Raw genomic sequence first — 27,191 nt, 5'->3', positions numbered from 1 at the left:
TTCCTGAACTAGAAGTAAGGGAAGATTGAAACGAATGATTGTGAAGTGATTTGCGGTGTGATGTTAAGGTGCGAAAAACACTAGAAAGGGGGGGGGGGGTTTGAATAGAGTTTTTTTAATCACGGGTATATTTTTAAGCTTTTTCAAAACTCAAAGATAAAAACCTAAGTGCCGAATAATAGGAAGTAAAGCACAAAAGTATTTTATCCTGGTTCACTTGAGATAAAAACTCAAGCTAATCCAGTCCACCTGTGAAGGTGATTTCTTCCTTCTTCTGATGAAGGCAATCCACTAAAATCAATGAGTGTTACAACTGCACTTTGCAACCTGCTAAGTGACTAACAATACACTGATTTTCACACTAGTATCCTCTTAAGAAGCTGATCTACCGATCCTCTTCAGACTTGCTAAAAACTGAATCAGCCTTGATTCAGTCCTCTCAAGATCCGACCAACCTTGGTCTCTTGAAGAACTTTACAATGTGATGTAAAAGGTTTCGGGTTTACAATGAGTGCTTCTCACAAGCGAATAGTAAACTCAGAAGTTTAAGAACAGTGAAGAAATAATGCTAAGAGAATGGTTCGTATTTGTTGAATATTTTCAGCAAAGTTTCTTGACCTCTTTCTTCTTTCTTCAGCCTTTATATACTCCAAGACTTGTGATGTAGCCGTTGCTAGGGTTTTATCCGTTGGAGTGGCAGTTCTGTAATATCAGACTGCTAGGCTGTACAGGGTAGGTGGCGGACAGACTGAGACTTGTACGACGTTGTACTGTGATAGCGACCTGTCCTTTCACCAGTTGACTTGTGATGAAGGAGCTTCAGATGAACGTTGATGAAGCTTCTGATCATCGTCAGATTGAAGCTTGGATTCTTCTGACCATGCAACTTCTGCTTCTGAACAAGTTCCTCAGAACTTCTGATCGTCAGAGCTAGAATAGCTTGGGTCTTTAGAACCAACTTCTTGTAAGTCTTCAGAACTTGAGTCTTCTGCTTCTGGACCGTTCCACTGGAACATCTGGTCTTCAGAACTTCTGACTCCGGTTCTTCAGAGCTTCTTGAGAGCTTGCATCTTCAGAGCTTCTGAGGTATTTTCCACTGTTCAGAACGAACATGGTAGGTTAAAGAGCTCTCTTTTTAGTAACCCTTGGTTCTTCTTCTTCTGAACGAATAGGCTTGGGTCAGATTCAGAACCTGTTTGTCACAACTTAAAAAGACAAACGTTAGGGTACCACAATTGTTCATCATCACAAACCTTAATTGTAATCATCAAAACATAGAGATGCAACCACTGATCAAACCTTGATCTTACAATCTCCCCCTTTTTGATGATGACAAAACAAGTATTTTGATGAACAATTTTTATGCAATAAACTGAATACACAAGAGAGAAAGGATCAGAGATTAAACTTATCCTTGTGTAACGGTTTGCAATTCTCTTTCTGAATCTGGGTTAACACCTGATTCTGAGCTAGGGTCTCCCCCTGACTCCCCCTGAATCTATGACTTGATGAATTGGTGAATAGTCTCGATTCGGAGTCTGGTTATGTGATCAGAATTTACGCTTGAAGTGATGCATACTCATCAGAAGTGATGGTTCAGATCTTAGCGTATATCACATAATAACATAGAGTCTTGTCCAGATATAATTGGGATAAGGCGTCAGAAGCAAGATTAGTTCAGAATATGAATAAAATGTATTCCTTATCTGAGACGCTTGACAATATCTATGTTTTATAAGTATTGATACTTGTTCTCCTCTACTGGTTTTATATAATATAAAAGTTTGTCAAAACCATTTTATGTACTCCCCCTTTTTGTCATAATCAAAAAGAGTGAAAAAAAAAACAAAACCAACAATAACAATAGCAATAACAAAGAAGTGATGCAAATAAGATATGTTATTATTACTGAAGGGAGAAGAAGTACAGAGGATTGAGAGGAATGAAGAAGACTAATCCTAGATATATAGGAAAGCTCGAGAATTCTTCATGGAGAGAAGTTGAAGGTGGAGGGGACGAATGTCCTGATCAATTGAGACTAACTGAGTAGCCAGGTCTTCCTTCAAGACAACATTCTCCTGGACAGCCTCTTGATCCGATTCATCGTGATCTTCTTCATATTCCAGAAGCATGCAAATGCCCTGGAGCTGATCTTCAATGTCCTCCCGGCGATTGGTCAGACGGAGGAGGTCATTCAGAACTTCTTGAAGGTTCTGAAGACAGTGAGTCTGATGAGAAGTGAGCCAGCATTTCTGAAGAGACTCAATCTTCTCAAGAGCGTGAGAGATCTGAGAAGAAGATAGATTGACACTCCACGAAAAGACTTGGTCGAATACCATAGTCTTGAGTTCAGATATCAAATTGACAGTAGTCATTTTGATTTGGAGAAGAGAGGAGAATGGGATTGAATGGTGAGAGAGAAGATGAACGCAGTGAATATAAGGAAGAAAAGTAACAGAAAAACATGCATAAAACTTATCAATCATAAAAGCATGTGTGTTACTAAATGGGCGGTGCATTGAATCAGAAAATAAGAAATTAACACAGTCAACATGAATTAAATTTAGTCATAACACATAAATGCATGCATGATAGAAGTGAGGGATTCAAGGCTTGGAGGTGGAGGGAAGGTTGTCCATTAGGTACTTCATGATTGCTTCCATTTTGCCGGAGGACTCTTGAATTTGCTTGCTTTGCTCATTCTGAACACGTCCTTGTTCCTCAACCATCTGAAATAACCTTTGCTGATCATTCTGAATTCTGTCAATTCGGGCAGCAAGAATTTCAACTTCTGGAGCTGGAGCAGAGGTAGGAACTTCTGGAGCTTGAGTATGAGGAGCAACTTCAGCATCTGATGACATTGCAATATCAACTTGAGTTGACCCTAGCTTCTGAACTTCATCAGCATCTGCATCTTCCAGAATAACTATGCCGTCAGAGCTTTCTTCTGCAACCTCTGCTGAAGGCATCTCAACATCCTCTGAGGTACATTCAGAGAGAACACATGGTCTTTCAGCCATAGCTCTTCTCAAGGGTTCACAAACCTTGTGCAGCACTCTCTGCCTCTGCTCATAGGCCCTTTCAGATGCATCATGAACTCTTAGTCTTTTCTCCCTGCTAAGTTGCTTCTGAAGTTCATGACCTTTGCCTTCTGACCATCTCTCAAAGGCAGACCATAGACCATCAACAAGAGAAGCATCAAACTGATTATCAGTAACCTGATACAGCCAGTTCAGTCTTCTGGTGGCCTCTTCAGAAAACTCCTGAATGAGTTGAGTAAGACTCTGAGGAAGGAAGGAGGTGGCCAGGGTCAGAACAGGCTGAGGAGTTCTGGCAGCATTGGAGCTTGAAGCATTTGATTCATCCATGTTCTCTGAAGGAGTGGAATCAATCTCATGGTCCTTCTCTACGCCTGAGTGATCTGATTCATCCATGTGCTCAGCTTCAGAGATAGTATCTGGCCTTTTCCTTGAGGTGACAGTCTTCTCAGGTGAAGTGAAACTCAGATCCTGTGAGTTGACTGCTGAGTAGTTGGATAAAGACACATAGGAGGTCTCAGCAGCATCTAGAAGCTGATCTTCAAAATTGGAAGCAATTTGTTGAAGAGGCTTCACGTTGAAAGGCGGTACAAGGATCTGAACATCATCATCCTCTTTTTCTATCTCAGCAGGGATCTCACCAGTTTGGGTTATGAGGAGGGTGTGTGAAGTGGATGCAGACTTGGGAGTGAATTTCTGAACCAAGGTTCTCAGAGTAGCCTCACTTTGAACAATACCTTGAATGAAGGAATTGAAAGGAGGTATTGGTTTAGTGGAGACGGATATGGAAGAGGTATAAATTGGAGTGGAAGAGATAACTGTGGTAGCTGTTTGGATGGTTGATTTAGGAGCTTGAGGTTCAGCTTGTGTTTGAGTTTGTGTTTCAGGTTGAGGTTCAGGTTGAGTAGGTTCTGTTTGGTTTGAGGTAGGCAGAGAGGTAGATATAGGCAGGGGTTGTTCAGGTATAACTACTAAAGCAAAATCAGAGTTAATGCTTTCAGTAATTACCTTACTGGGACTTCTGATGGATGTGGTTGTGGTAAGTTTGGCAGCCCTTGCTGGATCAGAAGTTCTTTTAGATCTTCTTTCACGTTGTTCTTCTGAAGCAGGTTCAGAAGCTTGCTCTGCAACTGCCTCTTTCTGCTGAAGGGGACCTTTCAGAGGCAGTTTCCTTCTCCTCACCAAGTGTACTTCATCAGAATCTGTGGATTCTTCAGCCTCTGAGGATTCCCTTATACCCTGAATCACATTCTGGATGATCTCATGGTCATCCTGCTCATCTTCCTCTTCCTCAAGACTAATTTTACGTCTCTTAGCCAGAGGCATGTCATCATCTTCAGTCTCCTCACTTGAGGAGTCTTCCCATGAGTCTTCTGAGCTTTCAGAATCAGAATCTTGTTGTGGTTGAGCTGAGGTTCTCTTCGGAGGCCTTTCAGGAGAGAGTTCCCTGATGATCACAGTCTTGGATGCAGCTTTCTTCTTTGCAGGTTCCTCTATCAGAATCCCTTTGCCCTTAGGATCTGAGGGCTTGCTGCTTGTTGTTCTCCTTGATTTCCTGGTTGCCAACTTAGGAGGACTTTCAGGAAGTGTGTTGACAAATTCTGCAAGAGTGATAGGATCTCCTTGTCTTCTGAGCATCCGCACATACTCCAGAATACATGCTGGATTGTCCTTCTTGGACCAAATAGGAAAATCATCAATGGGGTAGTTCCTCTGACGCACCTCATTAGAAGTGTATTCTCTGGGAGCAACTTGAATTTTCTCAATGATCTGCATCTTCTTCAACTTTGTGCCATTGAGAGCATCACCGATACTCATGGCCAGATCTTCATGAAGTCCAAGTTCTGATAGAGTCTTGACAAGCTTATTTTGGACGAAGATATCTGACAGCAGCCTTCCATACGGAATGTAAGAGATGAACCGCTTGTTCTCAGAACCAGTTGTGGTCCTTGATTTCTCAACACATTCCTTCAGATAATTGAAGAGCAGGAATGGCAGGAATATAGGCTCACCTATTGAAATGTAGTACATGATTACCTTTTGAGTTGCATTCAGGTAATCTGTTCCTCCAGTCCTGGGGTGAATGCAGTGCATGAAGATCTTCTGCCAAATTTTCATCTGTGACTTCAAGTCCTTAATGTTATACTTGGTTTTCTCGTAAGACCAGTTGTCATAGAGCGCCTTGTTGACAACAGTCCTCATCCCAGCAACATTTGCCTCAACATTTTTAATCCTTTTTCCCTGCTGGAACTCCATACCCAGCAGCTTTGCAATAGATTCTTCAGAGATCACAATTTTCTTGTCCAGTACATGGGAGACGACGTAGTAGTCGTTGCAGACTGCGTTCTTCCAGAACTCGACAACCAACTCGTGATAGATCGGACCACAGAGCCTGTTGAAGTAGCCAGACCAACCTTGCAAGTTGACTTGGTCCCTAATGTCAAACCCATGTTGAGCCAGATTATCAAAATCAACTCTTGCTTCACAGCACACATTCAGTTCTTCCACTTTCTTGGCACAAGTGACTACATTTGGTGCATTCAGGATCTTCTGTGCTTCTTCAAATCTTTGATTCTCTTGATCTTCAGCGGTTTGTTTGGAAGAAGCAGAAACATTTACCTTGGGTTTCCTTGATTTGCCCATGATTTTCAAAGAATGAGGTTTAGGGTTCAGAGAGAACGGGGAAATGTTGGAGGGAGGAGTATGAATGAATGCAATGCACACGAATAGTTTTAAAACCGTAAGTGTAAGTGAGTGGGAGATCGTGTGTGACAGTGCATATAGTGGGTTTAATGGTAACCGTTGACAGTTTTAAGAAATAAAAGGCAAAATCAACGGTTATAAAATATATAGTCTGAAAATAGCGTAGTAGAGGAGAGTAGACATCATCATTATAGCAGATATACCACGCGACTCAAGGAACTATGTCACAAATGAAGTGACACGTGTATTGTTGCTAACCACAGAAGTTTAACCGGTGGGTTAAGTACTTCTGATCGAGTAACTTCTGAACGAAGTAACATCTGATGACTTCAGAGGTACCATAGTCAGAAGTTCTGAAGAAAACCTTACTCTGGACAAAAATCCATGTTCAGGTTTTCAAGAATAAATAAAAACCTATCTTCTGCTAAGGGCTTAGTGAAAATATCTTCCCACTGATGGTCAGTATCAACATACTCTAATGATAGAGTGCCCTTCTGAACATGATCGCGAATATAGTGATACTTTACCTCTATATGCTTTGCTCTTGAGTGTAGAATGGGGTTCTTGCTGAGTGAGATAGCAGCTGTGTTGTCACAATAAATAGGAACCTTCTTCAGAGACAGACCATAATCTTCAAGATGATTCTTCATCCATATGGTTTGTGTACAGCATGTGGCAGCTGAGACATATTCTGCTTCAGCAGTTGATAGAGCAATTGTGTTCTGTCTTTTGCTTGACCATGTGACAAGATTGGATCCAAGGAAATGGCAGCTTCCAGAAGTGCTTTTCCTTTCCACTCTATCTCCAGCAAAGTCAGCATCACAAAAACCTGAAAGTGTATACTCTGATGTTTTTCTATACATCAAGCCAAGGTTAGTGGTTCCTTTCAGATATTTGAGGATCCTCTTAACAGCAGTTAAGTGAGTCTCTCTAGGATCTGATTGGAATCTAGCACAGAGATGCACACTAAACAATATATCAGGTCTAGAGGCAGTTAAGTAAAGAAGAGAGCCTATCATTCCATGATAGAGCTTCTGACAAACCTTAGAGGAAACTTCCTCTTTCTCAAGAATGCATGTTGGATGCATTGGAGTCTTTGAGATGTTGCAGTCACTCATGTTGAACTTCTTCAGAAGTTCCAGGGTGTACTTCTTCTGATGGATATAGGTGACTCCTGGTCGTTGATCTATTTGAATTCCCAGAAAGTATTTAAGCTCTCCCATCATGCTCATTTCAAATTCAGCCTGCATTAACTTAGAAAATTCCTTGCACAAGGAGGGATTAGCAGAACCAAAAATGATATCATCAACATAAATCTGAACTATAAGAATGTCATTCTTATAGGTTCTGCAGAAAAGAGTATTGTCACCTTTACCCCTTACAAACTCATTCTGTAGAAGAAAGGAGCTGAGCCTTTCGTACCATGCTCTGGGATCTTGTTTCAATCCGTAGAGTGACTTCTTGAGATTTTAGACATGCTCTGGGTGTTTGTCATCTTCAAAACCAGGAGGTTGCTTGACATACACTTCTTCTGAAATGTAGCCATTGAGGAAGGCACTCTTGACGTCCATCTGATGGAGAATGATGTTGTGATTTACTGAGAAGGAAATCAGTAGCCTTATAGCTTCAAGCCTTGCTACAGGAGCAAAGGTCTCAGTGTAATCAATTCCCTCTTGTTGACTGTAGCCTTGAGCCACCAGTCTTGCCTTGTTTCTTGTTACTTCTCATTTTTCATTTAGCTTGTTTCTGAATACCCACTTGGTTCCTATGACATGGAAACCTTTGGGTTTAGGCATTAAGGTCCATACATCATTCTTGGTGAACTGATCTAGCTCTTCTTGCATTGCTTGAATCCAGCCTTTGTCTTCAAGAGCTTCATCAACTGATTTCGGCTCAATGAGAGACACAAATCCCTTCAGACTCAGAAGAGTCTCTTCTGAAGGTTTGAGCATAGACCTGGTTCTGACGGGAGCATCTTTGTTGCCAATAATCAGTTCTTCTGGATATGAAGCAACTATTCTTTTCTTCTTCTGAAGTTGATCAGAAGTTGTTGGAACATCTTCAGATGCTTCTGCCTCTGGAGCAACATCCTCTGGGCTTTTCGTTGGTTGATTTGCTTCTGAACAATCAATGCTTAAATCTGCAAATCTTTCAAACTGCTTTGACTTTTTTGAGCCAAGCTTATCATCAAATCTAATCTGGATAGATTCCTCAACAGTTTGTTGAATAATATTATAAATTCTAAAACCTTTAGATCTTTCAGAATAACCAAGAAAATAACATTTTAAAGCTTTACAGTCGAATTTACCCAATTGCTCCTTGGTGTTAAGCATGTAGCAACAGCTTCCAAAAGGATGGAAGTAAGAGATATCAGGTTGCCTTCCTTTGCATAGCTCATAGGGAGTCTTCTCCAGAATTGGTCTAATGGAGATTCTGTTCTGGATGTAGCATGCAGCGTTGATTGCTTCTGCCCAGAAGTGCTTGGCCATACTTGATTTTTGCATCATGGTGCGAGCCATCTCCTGAAGAGTTCTGTTCTTTCTTTCAACAACTCCATTTTGTTGAGGAGTACGAGGACAGGAGAAGTTATGAGAGATTCCTTGGGAGTTGAATAATTCTTCAAAAGCTTTGTTCTCAAATTCTCCACCATGGTCACTTCTGACAGTAATCACAGAAGATTGAAACTCCTTCTAAACTAGAGTAATGAAGTTGGTAAACACAGTGTGTGTTTCATCTTTGTGCCTTAGGAACTTTACCCATGTCCACCTGCTGTAGTCATCTACAATGACTAACCCATACTTCTTTCCTCCAATGGATTCAGTCTTCACTGGTCCAAAAAGATCAATGTGAAGTAGCTCAAGGGGTCTTGTTGTAGATACCACATTCTTTGCTTTAAATGGCTTCTTGGTGAATTTTCCCTTCTGACAAGCTTCACATAGAGCCTCTGATGAATACTTCAGACGAGGAAATCCTCTGACTAGATTTAGCTTGCTAAGTTGAGAAATTTTCCTGAGACTTGCATGTCCTAGACGTCTGTGCCAGATCCATTGCTCATCATTAACTGACATTAGACACTTGACCTTCTGAGATAGCAGTTCAGAGGATCTGATTTTGTAAATATCATTTTTCCTCTTCCCAGAAAATATAACAGATCCATCTGTTTGACTAACAGCTTTGCATCCGGTTTGATTGAAGATTACATCGTAACCTTTGTCAGCAATTTGGCTTATGGAGAGCAAGTTGTGAAGTAATCCTTCCACCAGAAGTACATCATTTATAACCGGAGTTTTTCCATCTCCTATGGAACCTTTTCCAATAATTTTTCCCTTCTGGTTTCCTCCAAAGCCAACATCTCCTCCTGACTTAAGCGGTGTCAGTTCTTGGAATATAGACCTTGTGCCCGTCATGTGTCGCGAGCATCCACTGTCCAGGTACCATGACAGGTGTCTTAACTGAGCTGCATAAGATGTCTGCAACAAGAATAATTTTTGTCTTAGGTACCCATATCTTGGGTCCTTTCTTGTTAGTTTTCCCAGAGGTTCTTGGAACTTTGGGTGCAACAGAAGGATAATGCATAGGAACTTGAGTATAATATCTAGACATGTCAAGTTTGAACTTTCCCTTTGGTTTCACCACCTTTGGTTTAACCTTCTCTGGAATGACAGTGCCAGCGGGAACAAAATGCTTATGCATTGGTTCGCGTTTGGGCTCAGATGACTCATCTCTCATGGATTGAGAGTAGTCAAGGCCACTGTTCCCATTTCTGCTCATACCATAGATCATTGAAGCCATAAGACTTCTGTCTATGCCCTTTGCAAGGAACTTTTGAAACGCTTTCTCATATTTTGTCTCATACTTAACATCAGATGATGCAAGTTGGTCTTCTAGCACATCATTTTTAGCACGAAGAACAACATTGTCATTAACAAGAATATAGTTTTCATCCATGAGTTCAGAGACTGACTTCTCATGAACTTCTGAAGAACTGGTTTTAACAGCATATTTCTTTTTAAGCTCTTTATACTTATTTAACTGAATATCATGTTTCTTCATTAGTCTCAGAGTCTGAATCATCTTCTGAAGCTTCAGCACCTCTGCTAGTAGTAGCCATTAGAGCCTCCACAGCTTCATCTTCTTCTGACTCAGCTTCATCAGAGTCAGTTGCATCAAAGGTTATGAGGGCTTTCTTCTTGAAGACTTTTCTGGGTCTCTTGTCCTTCTTAAGCTTGGGACAGTCACTCTTGTAGTGCCCAGATTCATTGCATTCGAAGCAAGTGACTTCCTTTCCAGATGACTTCTTCTGACCAGATGTAGATTCATATCTTCCTGAACTTTTCTTTGGTCCTTTGCCTTTGCTATGTCTGTTCTTCCAGAGTTTGCTTAACCTCTTTGTGAAAAGAGACAGCTCTTCATCATCAGATGCATCTGATAGCTCTTCAGATGAATTTTCCTCTTCTGCCTGATAGGCTTTTGCTTTGTCAGACTTTGACTTAAGAGCAATAGACTTGTCTTTCTTTTGAGGCTTGTCTCCTTTGAGTTCAATCTCATGGCTTCTGAGATGACTCACGAGCTCTTCTAACTTTAACGAGTTCAAATTCCTGGAGAGTTTCAGGGCAGTGACAAAAGCTCTCCACTCCTTAGGCAAACTTCTGATAATCTTTTTGACATGATCACCAGTAGAGTAGCCCTTGTTTAGCACTCTGATTCCAGCAATCAGAGTTTGAAACCTTGAGTACATCTCCTCAATGGTTTCACCAGATTCCATCTTAAACTGCTCATATTGTTGTATGAGAGCAAGAGCCTTGGTTTCCTTGACCTCTTCATTTCCTTCATGCGTCATGACCAAGGAGTCAAAGATGGATTTAACAGTTTCTTTGTCAGAGATCTTCTCATACTCAATATATGATATTGAGCTGAATAGCATAGACTTCGCCTTGTGATGATCCTTGAAACGCTTCTTCTGAGCGTCAGTCATTTCAGAACGGGGGATCTTCACTCCTGAAGCATCTACTGGATCAGTATAGCCTTCAATGACCATATCCCAGAGATCTGGGTCAGTGCCAAGGAAATAACATTCTATTCTATCTTTCCAGTACTCAAACTTTTCACCATCAAAGATTGGTGCTCTGAGTTGATTGTTGTTGTCAGCGGAAGTATTGGCTTGGGCCATTTTGTTTTTCACACAAGGTTCTGGATCACTAAACACTGTTAGGTGTTAAAATCAGAATCGGAGCTCTGATGCCAATTGAAGGTGCGAAAAACACTAGAAAGGGGGGGGGGGGGTTTGAATAGAGTTTTTTTAATCACGGGTATATTTTTAAGCTTTTTCAAAACTCAAAGATAAAAACCTAAGTGCTGAATAATAGGAAGTAAAGCACACAAGTATTTTATCCTGGTTCACTTGAGATAAAAGCTCAAGCTAATCTAGTCCACCTGTGAAGGTGATTTCTTCCTTCTTCTGATGAAGGCAATCCACTAAAATCAATGAGTGTTACAACTGCACTTTGCAACCTGCTAAGTGACTAACAATACACTGATTTTCACACTAGTATCCTCTTAAGAAGCTGATCTACCGATCCTCTTAAGACTAGCTAAAAACTGAATCAGCCTTGATTCAGTCCTCTCAAGATCCGACCAACCTTGGTCTCTTGAAGAACTTTACAATGTGATGTAAAAGGTTTCGGGTTTACAATGAGTGCTTCTCACAAGCGAATAGTAAACTCAGAAGTTTAAGACCAGTGAAGAAATAATGCTAAGAGAATGGTTCGTATGTGTTGAATATTTTCAGCAAAGTTTCTTGACCTCTTTCTTCTTTCTTCAGCCTTTATATACTCCAAGACTTGTGATGTAGCCGTTGCTAGGGTTTTATCCGTTGGAGTGGCAATTCTGTAATATCAGACTGCTAGGCTGTACCGGGTAGGTGGCGGACAGACTGAGACTTGTACGACGTTGTACTGTGATAGCGACCTGTCCTTTCACCAGTTGACTTGTGATGAAGGAGCTTCAGATGAACGTTGATGAAGCTTCTGATCATCGTCAGATTGAAGCTTGGATTCTTCTGACCATGCAACTTCTGCTTCTGAACAAGTTCCTCAGAACTTCTGATCGTCAGAGCTAGAATAGCTTGGGTCTTCAGAACCAACTTCTTGTAAGTCTTCAGAACTTGAGTCTTCTGCTTCTGGACCGTTCCACTGGAACATCTGGTCTTCAAAACTTCTGACTCCGGTTCTTCAGAGCTTCTTGAAAGCTTGCATCTTCAGAGCTTCTGAAGTATTTGCCACTGTTCAGAACGAACATGGTAGGTTAAAGAGCTCTCTTTTTAGTAACCCTTGGTTCTTTTTCTTCTGAACGAATAGGCTTGGGTCAGATTCAGAACCTGTTTGTCACAACTTAAAAAGACAAACGTTAGGGTACCACAATTGTTCATCATCACAAACCTTAATTGTAATCATCAAAACATAGGATGCAACCACTGATCAAACCTTGATCTTACATGATGGAGAAGAAGGATTGCAGAGATTATAAGGAGGAAAGGTAACAGAAAAACATGCATAAAACTTATCAAATCATAAAAGCATGTGAGTTACGAAGAGGACAGTGCATTGAATCATAGAATAAGAAATTAACACAGTCATCATAGAATAAATGCATTCAAAACAAATACATGTATGCAAGGTAGATGAGAGGGGTTTCAAGGCTTGGAAGAGGAGGGAAGATGCTCGATTAGAAATTTCATCATGTCTTCCATTCTGCGGGAGGATTCCTGAATCTGCCTGCTCTGTTCAATCTGAACCAGGCCTTGCTGCTCAACCATCTGAAACAGTCTCTGCTGATCATCTTGAATGCGGTCAATTCTAGCAGCAAGAGAAGTAACTTCTGGAGCTGGAGCTGAAGTAGGAACTTCTGGAGCTTGAGCATGGGTAGCAGCTTCAGCCTCTGATGACATTGCAGTATCAACTTGAGTTGGCCCTTGCTTCTCAACTTCATCAGCATCTGCATCTTCCTGAATGACTAGGCCTTCAGAACTGTCTTCTGCAACCTCTGCTGGAATCATCTCAGCATCTTCTGAGGTACATTCAGAGACAACATATTGTCTTTCAGCCATAGCCCTTCTCAAGGGTGCACAGACTCTGTGCAGCACCCTCTACCTCTGCTCATAGGCTCTCTCAGATGCATCATGAACTCTTAGTCGTTTCTCCCTGCTAAGCTGCTTCTGAAGTTCATGAGCTTTGCCTTCTGACCATCTTTCAAAGGCAGACCATAGACCATCAACAAGAGAGGCATCAAACTGATTATCAGTCACCTGATATAACCATTTCAGTCTTCTGGTTGCCTCTTCAGAGAACTCCTGAATGAGTTGAATAAGATTTTAAGGTCTGAAGGAGGTTGCCAAGGTCAGAAAAGGCTGAGGAGTTCTGGTTGCATTGGAGCTTGAAGCATTTGAGCTGTCAGGTCTGGGTTGTTCTGAATGAATAGAATCAATCTCATGATCCTTCTCTATGCCTGAGTGATCTGATTCATCCATGTGCTCAGCTTCAGAGATCGTTACTGGCCTTTGCCTTGAGGTAGCAGTCTTCTCAGGTGAGGTAAAACTCAGATCCCGTGAGTTGACTGCAGAATAGTTAGACAAAGACACATAGGAAGTTTCAGGAGCATCCTGAAGCTGGTCTTCAAAGTTGGAAGCTACCTGTTGAAGAGGCTTGACATTGAAGGGCGGTTCGAGGATCTGAACATCATCATCCTCTTTTTCTGCCTCAGCAGGGATCTCAGCAGGGATCTCACCAGTTTAGGTTATGAGGAGGGTGTGTGAAGTGGAGGAAGGCTTGGGAGTGAATTGTTGGACCAAGGTTCTGAGAGTAGCCTCACTTTAAACAATACCTTGGATGAAGGGATTGAAAGGAGGTACAGGTGCAGTTGTGGTAGATGTGGAGGAGGTGTGAATTGGGATGGAAGGGATGTCAGTGGTAGCTGTTGGGATAGTTGAGTTAAGAGCTTGTGTTTCAGCTTGTGTTTCAGGTTGTGTGGGTGCTGTTTGGGTTAAGGTAGGCATGGAGGTAGATATAGGCAGGGGTTGTTCAGGTATAACTACTAAAGCAGAATCAGAGTTAATGCTTTCAACAATTACCTTACTTGGACTTCTGATGGAAGTGGTTCTGGTGAGTTGTGCAGCCCTTGCAGGATCAGAAGTGCTTTTGGATCTTCTTTCCATTTATGCTTCTGAAGCGAGGTCAGATGCCTGCTGTGATTCTGCCTCTTTCTGCTGAAGTGGACCCTTCAGAGGCAGTTTCCTTCTCTTCACCAATGGTACTTCATCAGAATCCGTGGATTCTTCAGCTTCTGAAGATTCCCTTATAACCTGAAGCACATTCTGGATGATCTCATGGTCATCCTGCTCATCTTCTTCCTTAAAAATAACTTTTCTCCTCTTGGCTAGAGGAACATCATCATCTTCAGTCTCCTCACTTGAGGATTCTTCTAAGGAGTTCTCAGAGCTTTAAGAGGCATCAGATTGAGATTCCTCATATGATTCTTCCTGAGTTCTTTCAGGAGAGGATTCTGGAACTGGTTCCCTGATGACCACTGACTTGGATGCAGCTTTCTTCCTTTTGGGTTCTTCTATCAGAATCCCTTTGCCCTTGGGATCTGAAGGCTTGCTGGTTGTTTTCTTTCCTCTCCTCGTTGGCATCTCAGGAGGGCTCTCAGGAAGAGTTTTGACAAACTCATCAAGAGTGATTGGATCTCCATTCCTTCTGAGCATTCTCACATATTCCAGAATGCTTGCAGGGTTGTCCTTCTTGGACCAGAGAGGAAAGTCATCAACAGGATAGTTCCTCTGACGAACCTCTTCAGATGTATCTTCTGAGGGCTCAACTTGGACTTTCTCAATGATTTGCATCCTTTTCAACTTGGTTCCATTAAGAGCATCGCCAATTGTCATGGTCAGATCTTCATGAAGTCCAAGGTCTGATAGTGTCTTGACTAGTTTGTTCTGAACAAAGATGTCAGACAGCAACCTTCCATAAGGAATGTAAGAGACGGACCTCTTGTTCTCAGAAGCTGTGGTCCTTGACTTCTCAATGCACTCATTCAGATAGTTGAATAGCAGAAATGGCAGACATATAGGTTCACCCATAGATATATAGTACATGATTACCTTTTGAGTTGCATTCAGGTAATCAGTTCCTCCAGTTCTGGGGTGAATGCAGTAGATGAAGATCTTCTGCCAGATTTTCATTAAAGGCTTCAGATTCTTTATTCCATACTTGGTCCTTGTCTGCGACCAATTGTCATAAATTTCCTTATTCACTTTATTCTTCATCCCAGCAATATTAGCATCAACGTTCTTGATCCTTTTTCCTTGCTGGAACTCCATACCCAGCAGCTTGGCAATTGATTCTTCCGAAATGACAATCTTCCTATCCAGCACATGGGAGACGACGTAGTAGTCGTTGCAAACTGCATTCTTCCAGAATTCCACCACCAGTTTGGTGTAAATCGGTCCACAGAGCCTATCAAAGTACCCAGACCATCCTTGCAGGTTCACCTGATCCCTGATATCAAACCCATGATCAGCTAGGTTGTCGAAGTCCACTCTTGCTTCGTGGCACACAACCAGTTCTTCAGCTTTCTTGACACAAGTGACCACATTGGGTGTGTCCAGAATCTGCTGAGCTTCTTCAAATTTCTGAGTTTCTTGGTCTGTGGCAGTTTGTTTGGAAGAAGTAGTAGCACTTGCTCTTGATTTCCTCGATTTGCCCATGATTTTCCGGTAGAGAGGTTTAGGGTTCAGAGAAGGAGAGGAATATTGGAGTGAAGAGTAAGAGTGAATGCAATGCACACGAAGAGTTTGAAAACCGTATGTGTAAGTGTGTGTGAGATCGTGTGTGAAGAGTGCGTATAGTGGGTTGGATGATAACCGTTGAGATTTTAAGAAGAGAAAAGAGTCAAAACAAGATCAACGGTTCTAAAATAGATAGTCTGAAAATAGCATAGTAGAGGAGAGTAGGCATCATCATTATAGCAGATATACCACGCGACTCAAGGAACTATGGCACAAATGAAGTGACACGTGTATTGTTGCCTACCACAGAAGTTTAACCAGTGGGTTAAGTGCTTCTGATCAGGTAACTTCTGAAGGGGGTAACATCTGATGACTTCAGAGGTACCAAGGTCAGAAGTTCTGAAGAGAACCTTACTCTGGACAGAAGTCCATGTTCAGGTTTTCAAGGATAAATAAAAACCTATCTTCTGCTAAGGGCTTAGTGAAAATATCTGCCCACTGATGGTCAGTATCAACATACTCTAATGATAGAGTGCCCTTCTGAACATGATCACGAATATAATGATACTTTACCTCTATATGCTTTGCTCTTGAGTGTAGAATGGGGTTCTTGCTGAGTGAGATAGCAGCTGTGTTGTCACAGTAAATAGGAACCTTCTTCAGAGACAAACCATAATCCTCCAGATGATTCTTCATCCATATGGTTTGTGTACAACATGTGGCAGCTGAGACATACTCTGCTTCAGCAGTTGATAGAGCAATTGTGTTCTGTCTCTTGCTTGACCAAGTGACAAGATTTGCTCCAAGAAAATGGCAGCTTCCAGAGGTGCTTTTCCTTTCCACTCTGTCTCCAGCAAAGTCAGCATCACAAAAACCTGAAAGTGTATACTCTGATGTTTTTCTATACATCAAGCCAAGGTTAGTGGTTCCTTTCAGATATTTGAGGATCCTCTTAACAGCAGTTAAGTGAGTCTCTCTAGGATCTGATTGGAATCTAGCACAGAGATGCACACTAAATAATATATCAGGTCTGGAGGCAATTAAGTAAAGAAAAGAGCCTATCATTCCACGATAGAGCTTTTGACAAACCTTAGAGGAAACTTCCTCTTTCTCAAGAATGCATGTTGGGTGCATTGGAGTCTTAGAAATGTTGCAGTCACTCATGTTGAACTTCTTTAGAAGTTCCAAGGTATACTTCTTCTGATGGATATAGGTGACTCCTGGTCGTTGATCTATTTGAATTCCCAAGAAGTATTTGAGTTCTCCCATCATGCTCATTTCGAATTCAGCCTGCATCAACTTAGAAAATTCCTTGCACAAAGAGGGATTAGCAGAACCAAAAATGAAGTCATCAACATAAATCTGAACTATAAGAATATCATTCTTATAGGTTTTGCAGAAAAGAGTATAGTCACCTTTACCCCTTACAAACTCATTCTGTAGAAGAAAGGAGCTGAGCCTTTCGTACCACGCTCTGGGAGCTTGTTTCCGTCCATAGAGTGACTTCTTGAGCTTGTAGACATGCTCTGGATATTTGTCATCTTCAAAGCCAGGAGGTTGCTTGACATACACTTCTTCAGAAATGTAGCCATTGAGGAAAGCACTCTTGACATCCATCTGATGGAGAATGATGTTGTGATTTACTGAGAAGGAGATCAGTAGCCTTATAGCTTCAAGCCTTGCTACAGGAGCAAAGGTCTCAGTGTAATCAATCCCTTCTTGTTGACTGTAGCCTTGAGCCACCAGTCTTGCCTTGTTTCTTGTTACTTCTCCTTTTTCATTCAGCTTGTTTCTGAATACCCACTTGGTTCCTATGACATGGAAACCTTTGGGTTTAGGCATTAAGGTCCATTCATCATTCTTGGTGAACTGATCTAGCTCTTCTTGCATTGCCAGAATCCAACCTTTGTCTTCAAGAGCTTCATCAACTGATTTGGGCTCAATGAGAGAAACTAGTCCCTTCAGACTCAGAAGAGTCTCTTCTGAAGGTTTGTGTAAGACCCAAGTTTTTAAGCTTATGCTAAGTGAATAAAATCTTATTCACGATTAGGGTTGATGTATCGTGAAGGGAAACCTGAACTAGAGTTTACCAAATGAAATAAATTCATGAAGGAGAAAGTTCAGGAAAAGTCAAAGGATTGCATCATGATCGATAAAAGTTATAGCACGATCGTTATATGCTTTAACCTAGGTCAGAAACCCTAGTATATAGCTAGTTTTCACTTTTAGGCACGATGGAAGTTAATTCCAAAAATCTTCAGAGAAATGTTAGAACTTCTCTTTTTCCATATATCGAAATCGTTTCGAGGCGAAACTCTAGGATCTACGAACGTCCGATTCCAATCATCGGAAGTTTGCCGAAACCGAAACCCTGGTATTTCAAAACCCTAGAATCAACCGACAATGAAGACTTTTTCTATTCAGAGCTTCAAATGAAGATTCTACACGCGTACACCCATTTCTCTTGATGATTTCAATCTTTCTTCAGAAGGAAGTTTTCCATTCCGACATTCGATGCAAAAAGCAACTTATCGGGTAAAATAGTTTTATACCGATTATGCATTAGTCGCTAAAAATACAAGGAGACCTCATTTTAGTTTTGGAATTCTTTCGCCAAAACATATCTTAGAATTCATGGAGAATGATGCCAGAAAAATCAGATTCGCGAAACTTTCATTTTACCGCGTTTTGCCAACCTCTATATAGCCAAGAAAGGAAGAAAAACACAAAAAAACTACCCATTTTCCCCACCCAAACCCGCGGCCAAGAGAAGAAGAAGGAGGAAGAGTTTTTCTTCATTACTTGCTTGATCGTCGATCAATCAGTTGCTGCTTCAAGGTTTCGAGGTATAGTCGCTAATCCTTACCTCTGATCGCTTTTTCCATAGCTTTTCTGTAGACTTTTCTGAGCTGATAGTTTTGAGGTTTTTGCAAAACTATCCTGAATATTTCATTTCTGATTCTAAACCTCTTCCTTATGTGCCCAAGATCACTTCTGCCGGATTAGATTTTCCGTTATGCCTTTTTTGGAGTAAAGCTTCAACCTTTAGGCTGAAAACTATCGCCTTAGCTTAGTGCTAGTAGGATTAGTTGTCATAAACGTCGTTAGTAACGTCCCTGTCAAATTTTCTTTTTGGGATTTCAGTTTTAAAATTCTAAGTTAAAAATCATGACCAAAATACCCCTGCGACAGTTTTTGATCCGATAATTTTTCCGAGTTCAGAATACCCTTAGTTACGGCTTATGATAGCATAGGAACCAAGTTTGATCGAAGAAAAATCGAGTCCCACAATTGTGAAAAGTGGCCGAGCCCTATAGGGGGGGAGGAGGAAAATTCCTTTTTCGAAAACTTGTCCTTTCGCGCTAGATTATCGTACCTCGGAGTGTGTACTACTTCGTGTAACCTTAGTGATGTATTGATAGCTTAGTTTCCGATAGATTCTGATAGTATTTCTGTGGTTTTGCTCTAAAGGTGATTTTGAGGAATTTCCAGCGGAGCAAGGCTTTGATTGTGAAGGAGCTTTAGGAGATAACTCTGGAGAACCTACAGGTAAGGGCAACTTACCTTGCTAGTTAATGCTTTAGGTGTCGATGAATTCGACTTGATTTATTGTTTATGCACTTGTTTGTGTTTGACTGGTAAAATGTTTTCTGAGGCTTCGGCTGACAATGTAGATGATTCATCTACTGAATGCTTTTGAGATTGAATTTCATGCTAAGTGCTAAGTGGGTAATTTAGGATGTGTGGTGCATGCTTTATATGCTAAGTGCTACGTGGTCATTGCATAATATGTGGATATGTGACATGCTGGTTGATTGGGCTGAGTTATTTATGCGTTTGCAATGAAAGCTGAGTTTCTGAGTAGCGAGAATAGCGGGCAGGTCATGCCGATTTTATTTTGAGAGTTTTGAGAAAGTTTGATAGGACGAATGAGATTCGGGCCTTGTTATTGTTTTTCATGGATCGAGACATTCTTTGGAGTCATTTGGGATTTGGAGATCCCGGGAACTTATAAGATTCACGATAAGATTAAAAGGATATTATTTTGTAAATAAAACTCATAAGACATTAAACAACCTCTAAATCTTCAAATAATGATAATAAACTCGAAAGGAAGCTTAGGAGGAAGATCTTAGTTTTGGAAAACGAGAAGTTTTGAGTATGTTAATACTCTTGTGCTGTGGGAGCAGTTATGTCGTTGGGCTATCCGAGGGATAAGCCGGGAAATTGATAGTTTCCGAGTTTGTCGATACTCTTTGCTCGCTGAGCAGTTTTTGACCATCGGATGGAGATGTGTCGGATGATTTGGAGATCATCATGAGATACAGTTTATGCCTTCGGGTACAGTTTATGCCTTCGGGTACAGTTATGCCTTCGGGTACAGTTTATGCCTTCGGGTACAGTTATGCCTTCGGGTACAGTTTATGCCTTCGGGTACAGTTATGCCTTCGGGTAAAGTTTATGCTTCGGGTACAGTTATGCCTTCGGGTACAGTTATGCCTTCGGGTACAGTTTATGCCTTCGGGTACAGTTATGCCTTCGGGTACAGTTTATGCCTTCGGGTACAGTTTATACCTTCGGGTAATTCGGACATCGACGGGGGATATGATCGACCGTGAGGTTAGGATCGACCTGTTGATTGTCGGGCATGGCGGAGGGAAAAGTCGACCCGCAGGGTTAGGACTGATCCGGCTATGTCAAGGTTGTAAGTGACACCCGAGGGTTATGGTCGACACTATGCAGTGTTAGGACCGACTCGATCGTGCCCAACCTACTCTTTCTGGAACCGTCGAGAGTGACCTTGCATTGACATATCATGCACTCTAATTGTATTCGCTGAGATTTGGATGAGTTAATGTTGATAAACATCGTTAAGTGTTTTGATGAGTAGATGTTGATAAATATCGTGAAGTGTTTTGATGAGTAGATATTGATAAATATCGTTACGTGCTTTGATGATTGAATTGTACTAGAGATTTGATAACATGCTATGTTTAAACCTTAGGGTAGACAATGCAGAACTTACACGTATATATACAACATATATATATATATATATACCCCTTATACTTTACCTGATGTCTTGTATTCTCCATACTGTATTCCGTAAGTTGACCCTTGCACGTGCTACCTGTGTTTGGGGGGCTATGTAAGCCCTTTTTGTCAGATGTCGTCGGTGGATTCTTTCATGATTCTTCGTCGTTCGGGGAAGACCCAGAGCGAAATGACTACTACTGAGCCTTCGACGTGGACCCGGACTTCATGCATGACTAGATGAGAGTCGATGATGGAAGTATGGGGGATGGGTGTTTAGAGTCTACTAAGGTTGGGTGTTATTGTCCTAGCTCTGACTTATTTATCTTTTTGGAGGGCTTGTGTTGCTGACACTTGACCTATCATTTTGGGATTGTACATTTTGCCTACGGGCGTTACACTTTTCTACTTTCCGTCACTGGAGGTTACTCGTGACGAGGTCGATACTTACAGCGGGGGATGTTATATGTATTGTATATTAGTTCTGTTGCCTTTCGCATTTGGGTTTTATTTATTTCAGTCTTGTCTTATTATTATCGAAAAACAAAATATTTACGTTTTTCCGCATTAAGTTTATTTTGGTTACTAAAGTGACGCCACCGAAATCGGGGTGTTACAGTTTGAGCATTGACCTAGTTCTGACGGGAGCATCTTTGTTGCCAATAATCAGTTCTTCTGGATGAGAGACAGCTATTCTTTTCTTCTTCTGAAGCTGATCAGAAGTTGTTGGAGCAGCTTCAGATGCTTCTGCCTCTGGAGCAACATCCTCTGAGCTGTTCTTTGGTTGATTTGCTTCTGAACAATCAATGCTTAAATCTGCAAATCTTTCAAACAGCTTTGACTTTTCTGAGCCAAGCTTGTCCTCAAATCTAATTTGAATAGACTCCTCAACAGTTTGATGATTAATATTATAAATTCTAAAACCTTTAGATCTTTCAGAATAACCAAGAAAATAGCATTTTAAAGCTTTAGAATCGAATTTAATCAATTGCTCCTTAGTGTTGAGCATGTAGCAAGTACTTCCGAATGGATGGAAGTAAGAGATATCAGGTTGTCTTCCTTTGCATAGCTCATAAGGAGTCTTCTCCAGAATAGGTCTGATGGAGATTCTGTTCTAGATATAGCAAGCAGTGTTGATTGCTTCTGCCCAGAAGTACTTGGCCATACTTGATTCTTGCATCATGGTGCGAGCCATCTCCTGAAGGGTTCTGTTCTTTCTTTCAACAACTCCATTTTGTTGGGGAGTGCGAGGACAGGAGAAGTTGTGTGAGATTCCTTGAGAGTTGAACAATTCTTCAAAAGCTTTGTTCTCAACTTGAGTGATGAAGTTGGTAAACATAGTGTGTGTTTCATCCTTATGCCTTAGGAACTTTACCCATGTCCACCTGCTGTAGTCATCTACAATGACTAACCCATACTTCTTTCCTCCAATGGATTCAGTTTTCACTGGTCCAAAGAGATCAATGTGAAGTAGCTCAAGGGGTCTTGTTGTAGATACCACATTCTCTGCTTTAAAGGGCTTCTTGGTGAATTTTCCCTTCTGACAAGCTTCACATAGAGCCTCTGATGAATACTTCAGACGAGGCAATCCTCTGACGAGATTTAGCTTGCTAAGTTGAGAAATTTTCCTGAGGCTGGCATGCCCTAGGCGTCTGTGCCAGATCCATTGCTCATCATTAACTGACATGAGACACTTAACCTTCTGAGATAGCAGTTCAGAAGATTTGATTTTGTAAATATCATTTTTCCTTTTCCCAGAAAACAGAACGGATCCATCTGTTTGACTGACAGCTTTGCAGCCGGTTTGATTGAAGATTACATCGTATCCTTTGTCAGCAATTTGGCTTATGGAGAGCAAGTTATGAAATAATCCTTCCACCAGAAGTACATCATTGATAACTGGAATTTTTCCATCTCCTATGGAACCTTTTCCAATGATTTTTCCCTTCTGGTTTCCTCCAAAGCCAACATCTCCTCCTGACTTAAGCGGTGTCAGTTCTTGGAATATAGACCTTGTGCCCGTCATGTGTCGTGAGCATCCACTGTCCAGGTACCATGACAGGTGTCTTAACTGAGCTGCATAAGATATCTGTAACAGGAATAATTTTTGCTTTAGGTACCCATATCTTGGGTCCTTTCTTGTTAGTTTTCCCAGAAGTTCTTGGAACTTTGGGTGCAACAGGAGGATTGTAACACCCCGATTTCCAGGTGTCACTTTAATAACTAAAAATAAACTTTACGCGGAAAACAGGTAATTTTTTTTTTGATTGTTTCCTTTTAATAAAAGCAATAAAGAAATAAAGACAAAGCCCAACAACTAAACTAACCGATAAACAACATATACAAAGGTACAACCTCTGCTGCACTATCCCGTCACGCGCACACGCAGTGACTCCAAGGTAGCATGCCCGTAGGCGAATATATACAAACCAGAACTGTACGCAAAAGCATCAAATATGCCACTATCCAAGAGAAAGTCGGCCTCAAAATGGCCTCAACCCAAGACCCCTATAGTCCGACAGACTCTCTGTGATCCTCAGCAAGAGAACCACACAAAAAGCCATATATCGGGAACCTACCCGGTCCCAAAAGTAAGACGAATTAGAGCTATGACAGTGACAACCAACTCAAAAGACTCTAACCACCCATATCCCACACTACTATCATCGACTCTCCCTCGATCAGCCATGAAGTCCGGGTCCTCGTCGAAAGCTTCAGTAATAGACATTTCGCTCCGGGTCTTTCCCGCACAACGAATCATCACGAACCGGCTGACAGACGCCTGGCAGCAGGCCGACCGCCCAAACACAAACATACAAACAAAGCCAAGGCGCTAGGGTCAACTTACAGAATACAATAGATATACAATCAACATGCGATAAAGGGGGTATATATATATGTTGTATATATACATATAAGTTATGTATTGTATCAACTCCCTAATACAATTCAATCATCAAAACACATAACGATGTTTATCAACATCAAATCATCAATATCTCAACAGATATAGTTAGAATGCATGATATGTCAATGCAACGTCAATTAAGAAGGTTCCGGAAGAAATAGGCTGGGCACGATCGAGTCGGTCCTAGCACTAGCATTGTGCCGACCATAACCCTCGGGTGTCACTTACAACCTTGACATAGTCGGGTCAGTCCTAACCCTGCGGGTCGACTTTTCCCTCCGCTATACCTGACCTCAACAGGTCGATCCTAACCACACGGTCGATCATATCCCCCATCGAATGCCCGAGTTACCCGAAGGCATGCTGTACCCGAAGGTATATACTGTACCCGAAGGTATATAGATATACTGTACCCGAAGGTATATACTGTACCCGAAGGTATATAGATATACTGTACCCGAAGGTATATACTGTACCCGAAGGTATATACTGTACCCGAAGGTATATAGATATATTGTACCCGAAGGTATATACTGTACCCGAAGGTATATAGATATACTGTACCCGAAGGTATATACTGTACCCGAAGGTATATGTCGACTCGGCGACAAAAGACAATTAATTATGAAAGGAGTGCGATCACCCTTGATGACTTCTTGAGTCATCTGACTCATCAAATCTCGATGGTCAAAAACTGCTCAGACCCAAACTCACAACAACCCAAGAGTTAGTGTCGGTCAATACAACACAACTCCACCAACAAGAATACACGAGGGTCTAGTGTCGGTCAATACAACACAGCCCAAACAAAACCCAGAGTCTGTGCCGGTCAATACAACACGACTCGAACAACACTACCAGGAGTACTAGAGTACTCGGTGACCTTCAATCATCACCATAGCCCACCTTGATGGCTTTCCCCAATTCCAAACTCTCCAAACCCATAACATAAGTCGACTTTTCCCCGCCTTTCGTAAATATTTTTCCCCTTCAGTTCTCCTATGCTTAAACGTTAATAAAAATGATTTCAATTCAAATTAGTCAAATTATGAGTTTATTTCTCAAAGTCTAAGTTTCCCAAGTCTTTATTTTTCGAAAGCTCTATCACTCTAAGTTTCCAAAAATCAACCACCCAAAATACATTTCCCGGGGAAAGTCTAGGAATTCCAACGAATCCCAACAAATGGCTAAGTCTCAAACCCCACATTTGGACTTGCCTAGGGTTGTTCATCCAACCCGAAATGTCAAAGATCACCAGATCAATGAACCTCCACTCCGAAGTTGCGTCAAAACGCTCAATTCAACACATCATCAATATCATAAGTTATGAAAACAATCATAACAATAAATCATCATCATAAACAACATCAGATAAAGCATAAGTCGAATTTATCGACGCCTATCATGCAATCATAGCTAAATATAGCAAGTTGCCCTAACCTCGAGCTGATCCAGCTTCGAAATCACAAGCTCCTTCACTCAAGTGCTCTGAACCTTCCAAAGTTCCTTCAACTGAACCTCGGAGAAAACAAAGCAGAATCCAAACAATATCGATTAGTTCGATCACAAAACAACACATAAACGATAGACAAAGCATTAAAGCTTCAGAATACGACAATCGGGTACGAAAAGACAAGTTTTCGAAAACGAAAACTCCCTCCCCAACACTACAAGGTCACGGTCACAAAGGAAAAAGGGCTTCGGCTCTTTTTCTTCGACCAAATCAATTCACAAGGTAGTTTTGGGGTAAAACTAAGGCAAAGAAACTGTCGGAACAATTTTCGGACAATCGGGTCGAAATACGGCTATCCAGGGGCATTTTGGTCCAAAATAAAAGCTCAAAACCTCAAAGTTATCAGTTCGGAAAACAAATTTGACAGCAATGATCCTAACGACATCCGTGACAACAAATCCTAAAGGCACGAAGTCAGATTATGACTTTTCGACAATAAAGTTTCGAAATGTGAGACAAAAAGGTTTTGAAACAGTTTTTCAGATCCTGGACAACTGAATCGCAATCGGCGATTACTGACAGAGGTTTTAGGCTCATGGGAACGTAAGGAACATAACCCAACCAAGAAATCGAAGAAATCGGACCATTTTAGAAAATGCTCAAAACTGTGAGCACAGAAACGACTTCAGAAACGCAACAGAAACAGTAATCAGAGGTAGGATTCATGCTAGTTACCTCGATACCTAGAAGTAGGGACGAACTGCACGAAGATTGGTCAAGGTTTCGCGAAAATCTCTCCTCCTCTTCTCCCCTTAGAACTCGCGGCCTCAAAGGTTGCAAATGAGAGGATTTTTGCTTTTTCGCGCTATTTATAGGCGGGTGAAATCGCGAGAAAATGAAAATTTCGCGATTCCGATTTTTGCAGCACGATCACCGAGGAATTCTAAGAGAGATTCTAGCGTCAGAATTCCAGAACTCAAAACAAATATCTAAGATTTGGGAAAAACGATATCCAAAACGCCAAAAGCGGTGTAAGTTAGTCTGTCCCGAAAAACTACTTTTTGCTGTGATGCTCAAACGACAAAACTTCCTACTGAAGAAAGATTGGAAACGTCGAAACAAATCTAGCAACGCGGACGGAAACTTCGTTAGAAGTCCCGAATAGAAAAAGTCTTCATCCATTGCTCGAAAATAGGGTTTCGAAGCAAAGAAATTAGCGTCGGCGAACTTCCAAAAAGTAAAGACTATCGTGCGTACAGTCCAGAGTTCCGAAATGAAACACTGGTCGAAGGAAAAATAAAGAGAATCTTTAAATTTTCCAAGAATTCGAAATATCGCCTAAACATTGCTTTAAAAGCGAAATAGCCTATTCTGGACATGCTCGCCATAAGGCAGGTGTGCAGACGACTCGCACTAGCTCCGAAAGAAACAACGCCACATTCCTTGAGCAATTCCTGAACTTTCTTCTTCATTAATCTTTCTCAAATATCAAACTCCTGTCACGCTTACACTGATTCCACGCGTGAGTCGGAAATTAACTTGTTCCGAAAATCCGGGTCTTACAAGGATAATGCAAAGGAACTTGATTATAGTATTTAGACATGTCAAGTTTAAGCTTTCCCTTTGGTTTCACCACCTTTGGTGTAACCTTTTCTGGAATGACAGTGCCAGCGGGAACGAAATGCTTATGCAATGGTTCGCGTTTGGGCTCAGATGACTCATCTCTCATTGATTGAGAGTAGCCAAGGCCACTATTCCCATTCCTGCTTATGCCATAGATCATTGAAGCCATAAGACTTCTGTCTATGCCCTTGGCTAGGAATCTCTGAAACGCTTTTTCATATAATGTCTCATGCTTAACATCAGATGATGCAAGTTGAACTTCTAGCATGACATTTTTAGCACGAAGAACAGAGTTAACAGTATACTTTCTCTTAAGCTCTTTATATTTACTTACTAGGACATCATGTTTCTTCATTATTTCAGATAAAGCAGTTCTTAGCTCAGATGGAGAAAAATTAGAGAATACCTCATCGTCATTCTCAAAGTCTGAGTCATCTTCTGAAGCTTCAACACATCTGCTAGTGGTAGCCATCAGAGCCTCCACAGCTTCATCTTCTTCTGACTCAGCTTCATCAGAATCAGTTGCATCAAAGGTTATGAGAGCTTTCTTCTTGAAGACTTTTCTTGGTTTCTTGTCCTTCTTTAGCTTGGGACAGTCACTCTTGTAGTGCCCAGATTCCTTGCACTCGAAGCAAGTGACTTCCTTTCCAG

At 41.3% G+C, this 27,191-nt stretch overlaps 1 protein-coding gene across 1 annotated transcript in view; it reads left to right on the top strand.

The window, feature by feature from the left end:
• The window catches only part of LOC130735981 (probable metal-nicotianamine transporter YSL7), a 107,251-nt gene that overhangs the window by 10,609 nt on the left and 69,451 nt on the right, over positions 1-27,191 (top strand). The window contains exon 7 of the mRNA XM_057587845.1: positions 18,667-18,680. Coding sequence (XP_057443828.1) covers positions 18,667-18,680 — 14 coding nt within the window. The remainder of the gene's footprint in view (positions 1-18,666; positions 18,681-27,191) is intronic.

This window comes from Lotus japonicus, chromosome 2 (genome assembly GCF_012489685.1).
Source record: "Lotus japonicus ecotype B-129 chromosome 2, LjGifu_v1.2".
Classification (NCBI taxonomy): Eukaryota; Viridiplantae; Streptophyta; class Magnoliopsida; order Fabales; family Fabaceae; genus Lotus; species Lotus japonicus.
The sequence above is the reverse complement of the archived record's forward strand: the minus strand, read 5'-3'. Positions and strand labels throughout refer to the sequence as shown.